The following is a 9,372-nucleotide window of genomic DNA, read 5'->3' on the forward strand; positions in this document are numbered from 1 at the left end:
TTAAGTTACTAATCGACTGTCTTTTGGAGAAAGTTACTATTCCTTGGAGAATCAAAGCTTTGGTGGCTGATGTCTGTGTCCCAGGCGTTTAGTTGGATCAAAGCTTCTCTTTATAGTTTGTTTTCTGTGCTCTCTGTTTTTGATGGACATATTGCAACAAAAAAAAAAAAAAAGGACCTGGATATAGGCGTTTAAAGGTTTTAGTTTCAGATTGATTTCTGTGTTTTCAAAATGAAACATACTTTTACCAAGATATTATACAAAGTACAACGTAGAGGACAAGATGTCCACCAAATTTGCTACCTGTATGTTCTTCTCTACATCTCAAAATCAATCCACAGATAGCATGCAGACTTCAAAAGAGCTAAAACCACAGGAGCATTGCAATTTCCGAGAACACCACGGTAGAAACAATTTCTGAATTCTGCGGAAACTGATGCCCATGATTGAACCCTTTACCACAAAAGCTTCGGCCCCTTCACATTTTCACGGATTCTTTTCTCTCCAACCAAATGACCCATATAAAGCTATTACAATGCTTCTGTCCAAAAAGCGTGTATCTCACACAAGGCCACAAAACCCAGAGAGTGAACTCCCTGCGATTTGAACAGAGCTGATGCAACCGGACATTGGTATGACAAATGCTTCAACATCACAACCATTACACATCGACAAGGGGAAGGACAAGACGCAGTTTTCTCCTCTGAACCATGTCACAGGTTGTTGTTACCTTTCCATGAGTAATAACCCAATGATGTCCCAATCTAACACGCTTCCTGAGAGTGTTACGTTTGAAATACAATAAATTCTTGAATCATGGTTATTTTTTATTCATTGAAGTTATGACATTATACTAAGGAAAATCTTGAGGTGGCAGAATAGTAGTCAACTGGAGTTGAAGAGCAGAAGACGGCCATTCAACTCGTTGTTAGTGAAACTAATTTTCTTAAATAAAATATAAGTTATATACAAGTATCAGAGTATAACATGTTCTCTCAATAAAAAATCTACTGCTAACAAACTAAGAGAGCCTGATGACTGAATTTTCTCCATGTAACAGTCACCATTCAACTCTCACTCTACCACTCAGCATCACTAAGCTAAAACAGAGAAGTGGAACCCATGTGTGTAAGATAACCTTGAGTCCAGTCCACAGAATTGTTAAATGTGCTTCGTGCATCATACAGAACCATGTTGCAGATAAGCATCTTAATTAAAGCTATTTCAGAGATATACCCTTTAGAGCAGTTAACCGTGATTGATAGTTTGAGAAGATTACAGTGATTACTGAAATGCATGGGATTTTTTCACTTTTAGTTTGAAGGTGTGATTTGGTTCTGGTGTACTTCTCATCCAAGTTATTGTGTCATCTCCGCTTTTCTTAATTCTGTGTTTGTTATCAACGAAGTAGCATCACAGGAACAACAACGTCCACTATACAAATAAGCAAAACAATTACATAGGAACTCAGTTCAGAAATTTGAGGGCAAAGTGGACAGAATGGCTCCTCAGATGAAAGAAAAAGTAGACTGCATATAAGTAATGTATTCAATCATGACAACATATAATATCCTACGTATTACTGAAGATAGTGTCTTACATGTCATAGTTGTTCACGGATGTAAGCCATTGATCTCAACATGGAATCTAGTGTATCTCTGGACACTTGAAACTTGACTTCTGTTTCTCCAGATGTTGTATTTGTATCTTGAAGCTGAGAAACCACAATTATGTAGATATAACTTTTGAAAATTGAAATTAAAAAATAAAAAAGAAACCATAAAACAGCACTATAGAAATATGATGAAAGTTGAACACATGAGATCCCTAAGTTGGGAAAAAATCCTTTTGTTCAACTTTTGAAAAACCTCCTCATTTCATATTGAAACTATGGATATAAATAGTGCCATAGTAGATAAACATGAAAGAATAATTGAGAAAACTAGGATTTTAACGCAATGCATCCATAGCCAATCAGTTCGCATTATCTTTCTTTCCTTTGGATTGAGAATTCAATTTCCAGAAACATGCATGACTTTCAACTTTCCTTTTTATTATTGAAGAAAAACCCCTATATTATCAAAAGAACAAAGCATGTGTCCTAGAATATCCTAAATTACATGCTACAACAAATAGGGAAACAGTTAACGTGCAATATGACTTTCCAGAGAACATCCCTGAACCTTCTTACTTCCAGGCCCTTCTCTCTGCCCTTGTACAAAGGAGGTTTGGCCATCTCAACTACCCTGGCAACAGAGCAAGTTCATTTGTGTCCAAGTTATTCAGAGTTCTTCTAAAACCGAAATCTCAACTTTATGCCTAAAGGGTAACAAAGAATCCACAAATCCTGTGCCATGTTTATCTTTTAATACCTGGTGCAACCAAGGTAGCAATTGCATAGGAAACAACAATTGCATCAAATCTTCCTGCAACCAACTATCCTCAAGACCTCAACCTCTCCTCATTTTCCACTAAAGATTTCCAGCAGGCTAAGAATGAAGAGTAACCATTAGAGATATCTTTTGATGAACTGCATCTTGATTTTTTAACCCCTTGCTGAGGATTAGCAACCCGTCCGTTTAAAGTTTCCCATAATATCATAAGCCATAAACAACCTGAAGCCATTCAATTCTCTTATCTTTTGTCTCCGATTGAACATGTCACTTTACCAGAGTAGCTAGCAGGTCTTGGAAACTCAACTCCATCAGATACTTTGTCTGCAAATCCTACAGTAGCCATTAAATTGACTATCTACCCGCTCATTCCTGTTTCCATTCCATGGAAGGCTACAGTACTGACAGAAGTATACATACTAACCTGAACTATTGCTCATGGGAGAGTAAAATACTTGTGATATTGCCTAAGTTTAAATGCACTTATCTCCTCACAAGTGCAAGAGGTGTCTGAAAACACTACGCACCTGGGGAAAAAATAAATAAATTTCATTCTAAAAAGAGAAATTTCTAAACAATTGGGATTTTTACACCACCTCTTGCACCTTGCTCTATTGCTTTGTCCCCTTGAAGTTATGGTACAACCACACAAGACTTTTATGTGATTCCTCATTCACGTGCTTCTCCATTAATTGAGAACTATAATACTTCTTTTTGAGACTACACTATTATCCTTTAGACCTTTCAAAAAAAAAAAAAAAATATATATATATATATATATATATATATATATATATATATATATATATATATCCTTTAGATGATTGAAAAGCTATTGTTTTATGAAATTGTGGTGAAATAAAAATCTTTTGGGTCATTTTGGTGAAAAAAGTGCAGTGGGAAGCTTCAGTTTATTTTGGCTTTATTTGCCTGGTTATCGAAGCTGTTTCTGTTAGTCCATTTAATATCTATTTCTTCTGTTATTGTTTCGTCGAGTGATCTTTAGGTGGACCTGTGGTGCATCGTACCTGTATTACTTGTATCTAAAAATTTTCTTTAAGATTAATACCCTCATTGGAATAGAGAATTTTTCAATTGCCCCTCTCCCCCCTTGTGTTCATCTTAGTCAATTTGTACCTCTTAAGTTTTCAAAATAGGCCCGATTCATGTGCCACTTCTACAAATTTCCGCAATTTCCATTTAGTCCATAAAAAAGTTGTAAATACCCTCACTGTTTCAATCCAATCGTGTTACGTCCCCTTCAGATAGAATATAAACCCATCTTTACCAGGGACCTGAACAATGAATAGAAGCTGATCCACTATTTTAACTACCTCCCTATATCTAGTAACCAAAACCCTCCCTTTAATTCTCAAATTTTACTACAGCGAATGGAACATCTACACCAACACCTCGTCATTTCAGGATCAAAAATGATACGAACAGAGCCCAGAAAGAAGAATCTAACTCTAAACTTCTTCCCATCATCCAAGTACATCCTCTCGGTCAGCAGGAACATTATGCCCTATACAGAATCTTCATCGGAAATGTATCCATCTGGTTACCAAAAATTCATGGTAACCTGCCCTTTTGGTTTTAACATTAGGGTTGAGATTAAATGATAGTATTTAAGTGCATTAAACAATTAATCTCAACCCATGATATTAACTCCAATGTTAGGGACCAAGAATTTCTAGATCACCAGGTGACCGGGAGAAAACAACTTGAACCTTAACGTGGTAGTCTATATTCTTCAGTATGAATTACCTAGGAGGCATTAGTGCTGCTGTGTTCTTTAAATTTCTTTGCATTCATTCTCACTCCTCGTTATCAAGTCGCATGAACTTCTACAAATCATACTCTAAGACCCCAAATTTACTGACCATTAATTAGCATAAAAAATTTCAAGAACAATAGGTGACACAATTCTCAAGACATTTTTCACTGCCCCAGAGCAACTCCCTAAACATAATATTTCAACCTTCATTTAAAAAGAATACTTTTCTACAACCTTTAAACCAAAATCCCCTAACATTTCCCAAGGGTAAGTCATTCTATAGGCCCAAAATACGCAGGCCACAGGCCAGACAATTCCTGTTAATTAACTTTGTCAACTTTAAACCTAGCACTCCATATTTCCTTTTGCTAGACAGTCCACATTTCCCTTTGCCAGCATATCCCTTAAACCTGGCCCATTAAGCCGTAAGCCTTCAGTTCTAAACTCTTCCCAAACTACATTAACTGTAGACAGCACAATTCTCTTAATTTCAGACCTGTCTACTGACCAGAAAATTTTGCTACAAGTCTAACTGTGATGCCAAGTACAATAACAAAATTAAGGCAAAAACCAATCAATTTAACATTTACCTTAAGACAAAGAAAAGAGAAAGTGAAAAGATCTAGGCATATAATTCCTGAGAAAAATCTGAGTGGCATACCTTGAGATTGATAACAGCAACTCTGTTGGCTGGTGCAGAAAGTTGCTGACCAATGTAGGCCATCGATCTTAACATAGGCTCTAGTGTAACCCTGGTTACCCTAAATTGTACATCTGTTTCTCCTGCCGGGTTCTTGCCATAATCTTGCAGCTGCAGCAAACAAAAACGAACATTATAACAGCAAGACAAGAATACCAACAATACAATAGCAACCTGTCACCATGATTTTTTATTTTTTCCGGTCCCTTTGAGGACCATTTTTCCTCTAGGGTACATGACAAGGGCTAGTGTCTGGCTACAGATGCCAGTTATTGAAACTCAGAAATTATTAAATAATTAATCACTTGAAAATTTATTAAAGAATGATTATCATTTTGTCCATAAAGAATATGCAGAAACTTGATTTATATATAATAGGTTATAGATGACGATAAATCACTTCCAAACTGAAGACGCATTTCGCATCATGATAAGGGTATCATGAGATTAGAAAGATTTTAATATATCCTTAAGTCTAAACTAAGAAAGCTCCGATGCAGAACAGGAAAGTAAAAACCACTTGTCCACCTTCACGGAAAGACGTGGTATACCTTCAAGTTAATAACAGCAACTTTTCCAGCTGATGTTGAATTCTTATTTTCTATGACCCATGTCATGGACTTGAAGCAAGTATAAACCACCTACAAATCGAAAGTCAAATTAATCAACAGTACAATTTAGAGAATAAACTCTAAATAAGCATTCTCTAAAGCTCAGGTACAAGAAAATGCATGCCCAAAGTAAATGGTAATAGGGATACCACCAAACCTCCAATTTTCATACCGTATTATCAGGATGCCCGCCATCGGGTTGAATAGAGCCCGCCATGCTAGGCTGATTTATATCAGAAACAGGAACTCCGACATCATTAAGATTAAAGCGATGTGGCAATGCTTCTTGCCAAGGCCACAATGGGGGGACCATTTCACCAAATGGCAAAGAAGCTTTTTTCATATTTTCTTCCTGAATACTTCCACTACCCTGAGAGCTAGGAGGTGCAACTTTAGCAACATTTTTCTTCAAATCAGCAATCTTTTTCCCACTGTCTCGTAGAGCAATCATTGCTGCATTGTAAGTCTCTACAGCAACTGCCCCTTCTTCCGCATATTTAATGGCTTCCTGACATAAATTGTTGAACCGCACAGTGAGTATCTCAACACCTTGTGGATCTGAGATCTGTTCATCTACTCCAACCCAAGATTTGGCATTCCTTGTCCATCGCTTCAATATGTAATGTGATGGAAGGGTAAGAACATTGGTGACGGTGAAGACAGTCAAAATATGTCTACAGAGGATGCCAGCATATTCAAACATTTGACAGCTGCAGCTTGCTTTCATCTCTGAGACATTTAGTTCAACTATATAAGCCTTGTCATCATGTTCATACTTCGCAACCCTGTATTTACTGGCAAGCCCATCTCCATCTATCTTATTTGCAGTATAGACAAAAGTTTCAACTAATTCCTCCTGAAACTTAGAAAATACTTTTTTTGTATACAAGCTAGCTGCCTGTTGTTCCATTGGTGATGGTGTCTTCAGTACTGGTGTGGTGCAAACTGTATCATAATCTGCTTCTATTTCTTTTTCTAATGCATGCTCCAGAGCCCTTTCATACTGCTTAAAGAACAGAGGTACACTCGTCTGTTGATTCACATAGCCATCAAAGAAAGATCTAACTCCTTGATTTGAGGAAATTGCAGCAAAGAAAGTCCCACGAAAATAAACTGGGGCCCACTGCTTTCGAGCATTATACACTGCCTGCAGCCAATCATTTCTCCGAAGGTCATATCTATCAAGAATGGACACCCATGACGATTCAAAATCCTCAATTGTCTCTGAAAAGTTGATGCAGCTATACAGCTCTCCATAAAAGGAAGGATTAGCAAGATATATATGAGCCAATCTTTCTTGGCCTTCTCTTAAAATGTGCCACTTGCATATACAGTGGCGCGCATCTGGGAATACCTGCGCTACTGCCACTTGTATTGCTCTATCTTGGTCGGTAGTTATAGAAATAGGAGGTCGATCATTCATTGCAGAAAGCCATGTCTTAAACAGCCAAGTAAAGGAAGACTCAGACTCATCTAGAAGTAATGCACAGCCAAACAATACCATCTGGCCGTGATGATTTACACCGGTAAAAGGAGCAAACGGCACCTGGTACTGATTTGGTCGATACATTGTATCAAATATTACAGCATCTCCAAAGTAGTTGTAAGCGGTCCTCGATCTCGCATCAGTCCAGAAAACATTAGTCATGCGGTTTTCATCATCAAGCTGTATGGCATAATAAAATCCAGGATTTTCAGCCTGCATCTTCTTGAAATAGTTTAGAAGATTTTGAGCATCTCTTCCAAGTGTTCTCTTCCGGCTAGAAGGCCTTGTACAGTTAATAGGCCCAAAATTCCTGGCAGGGCGATTTTGTTCAACAGGAGAGACACTCCTACCTCCACGATTTGGTTCATAAGGGACATGATTCCCATCCATAGAGACATAAGCATCAGAAGTGACATCCAAAGTCTCAGCTGTATTCTTTGTAGCACCTGCAAAGTGTCTACGCGGTCGAAGGTAATGGACTTTATTTGGACTTTCCATCGAATGGTTGTGGTCCTCAATAAACTTAGTGGCAACCCAAGTGTTTGCATCTTTTCTCTCTACGCGTAGCATAGCATTGCAACTTTCAACATTCTTTCTTTTGAATACCTCTCTTGAACATGCAAATTCCCATGTCACTATTGGTCCATCAGGCTTGTTACGACTAAACTGACCAACATGGGTGCTAAAACCAGCACACCTAGCATGCGCATCATAGAGAGCCTTGGCAGCATCCTCTGATTCGAACTCCATTCCCACATATGGTTTAGCATTCCCATCCTCATCCTGTACAATTATTTCTCTCCCTGCAAAACTATCATTTACATTTTGCTTTACACCTTTATCAGATTCAGAGTCTACTGTAGTCCCGTGACGTTCCCTGTCTTCTGCTTCAACATCTGCCAAAACTTCAGTGTCCATGACAGTTTGCCGAACGATATGAACAACTGTATTGTCCTCTCTGGGCTGACTAGAAAGAGTTCCACATGTTTATCCGAGCGAAAGCGATTGTAAAACAAGCTGGATCAACTGAAAATATTCATCATATTAAAAACATAAGCAAACATTTCCCAGATACAGAACCAAGGACTAACTAATTGTCTACAAGTATCGCGGCTCAAGTAATCGTGTTAGAGTGATTCCTAATCTCTTCAAGCATTAACAAAGAAGCCCTTTTCTGCATAGCTAGCTCTTTAGTTTTTAGTTAACTATTGGTAAAATTTGGCAGCCACACAACAATTACCTCTTCTTCTGTCTTTTTTTCCTCAGTTTTAATCCAAAACAATTACCTGAGCCTAACCAATTACCGAAAACAATAGCCGGAAACATGACTTCTGTTTCCAAAATCAAAGTAACGCTCACTTGGGGTTTCAGCTCAACAACACAAAATGCTGGTAAAACAAACAAAAGGGTTTGAATTTTTAACGAAATGGGATCTAAGGAAGCATTGAAAAATAAAGGAATTGAAGCTCTAACCTGGTGTGCTGAAGCCCCAATTTTGTGATTAGGAGGAATAGTAGCATTGGTTTGGGTTTACAGTGTGTTTTAGGGTTTCAGGGTTAGGAAGGGCAGAGAGAGAGAGAGAGAGAGAGAGAGAGAGAGGTGTAGCGAAGTGAGTCTGAGTGTATACCCCCGAAACCCAGGAAAGACAGTCAGTCGTCTTCGTCTCTGCCTTCCCCTATTTTGTGTTCGGTTGACATTTGGGTAAAATCCTCATATAGTACCCGAACTATCACGAAATGCACTTTTTGGTACCTACAAATTTTCAGGGAGTCCAGTGGTACCTGTACTATCCCTCCGTTAGCCCTTATAGTACCTCCGTCCATTATTCCGTTAAAAATGTCTACGTGGCGGTCATGTGACACTCATGTGAGTAAAATAGTAAGGGTAAAATAGTCTTTTCATTCATAATTAGAATTATAGAATTTAATATATTGAATATCTATAATTAAAAAACATTTTGACGCATAAAAAAAAGATAAATAATACCCAATTTATTCTTCACTGTTATCTGGATACTTGGGTCAATTAATTTAAGTACTTTTATTTTTGTTTAGTTTTTTTTTTATTTTATGAAAATTTAATATATACTAATTTGGAGATAACTTTTTTCTCGAACAATTAATAAGATTAATCAATAGAGATGGTATGTAAATCTAGATATTCACTAAATTCAATTCTAGGTCTTTCTTTTAACATATTCTAATTTATTTTAATTTAGTTTAATCAAAAATTTGTAAAAGAAATATGAAAAATAGGTGTTTTACAATTTTACCCATACTTTAACGGAATAATTGACGGAAGTACTAAAATGACTAACAGAGGGATAATACAGGTACCACTAGACTCCCTAAAAATTTGTAGGTATCAAAAAGTGCATTTCGTGATAGTTCAGGTACCATATAAAG

At 37.3% G+C, this 9,372-nt stretch overlaps 1 protein-coding gene across 4 annotated transcripts; it reads right to left on the minus strand.

Annotated features, from left to right (window-relative positions):
- Positions 1-279: 279 nt before the first annotated feature.
- On the minus strand, positions 280-8,659 carry LOC133714728 (protein FAR1-RELATED SEQUENCE 3-like). 4 transcript variants are annotated; one of them, XM_062140956.1, is made up of 6 exons: positions 8,441-8,659; positions 5,654-7,993; positions 5,422-5,511; positions 4,832-4,981; positions 1,601-1,714; positions 280-776 (listed from the first exon to the last, which is right to left on the minus strand). In XM_062140956.1, the coding sequence occupies exons 2-5, from the start codon at positions 7,883-7,885 to the stop codon at positions 1,604-1,606; spliced, it is 2,583 nt and encodes an 860-aa protein (XP_061996940.1). In that variant the 5' UTR covers positions 7,886-7,993; positions 8,441-8,659; the 3' UTR covers positions 280-776; positions 1,601-1,603. The 4 variants fall into 4 exon arrangements, with proteins under 4 accessions (XP_061996940.1, XP_061996939.1, XP_061996941.1 ...); XM_062140955.1 differs by lacking the exon at positions 280-776 and adding an exon at positions 901-1,434; XM_062140957.1 differs by lacking the exon at positions 280-776 and adding an exon at positions 8,254-8,355 and having other exon boundaries at positions 1,514-1,714.
- Positions 8,660-9,372: the final 713 nt, after the last annotated feature.

This window comes from Rosa rugosa, chromosome 6 (assembly GCF_958449725.1).
Source record: "Rosa rugosa chromosome 6, drRosRugo1.1, whole genome shotgun sequence".
NCBI lineage: Eukaryota > Viridiplantae > Streptophyta > Magnoliopsida > Rosales > Rosaceae > Rosa > Rosa rugosa.

Bases quoted from the DNA above. Each gene is read 5' to 3' on its own strand.
- LOC133714728 (XM_062140956.1), bottom strand. From the start codon at position 7,885: ATGGACACTGAAGTTTTGGCAGATGTTGAAGCAGAAGACAGGGAACGT. The intron at 5,512-5,653 runs GTATGAAAATTG...TTCGATTTGTAG, and splicing joins GCGGGCATCCTGATAATACG to GTGGTTTATACTTGCTTCAA. The intron at 1,715-4,831 runs GTATGCCACTCA...GTGGTTTCTCAG, and splicing joins TTGCTGTTATCAATCTCAAG to CTTCAAGATACAAATACAAC.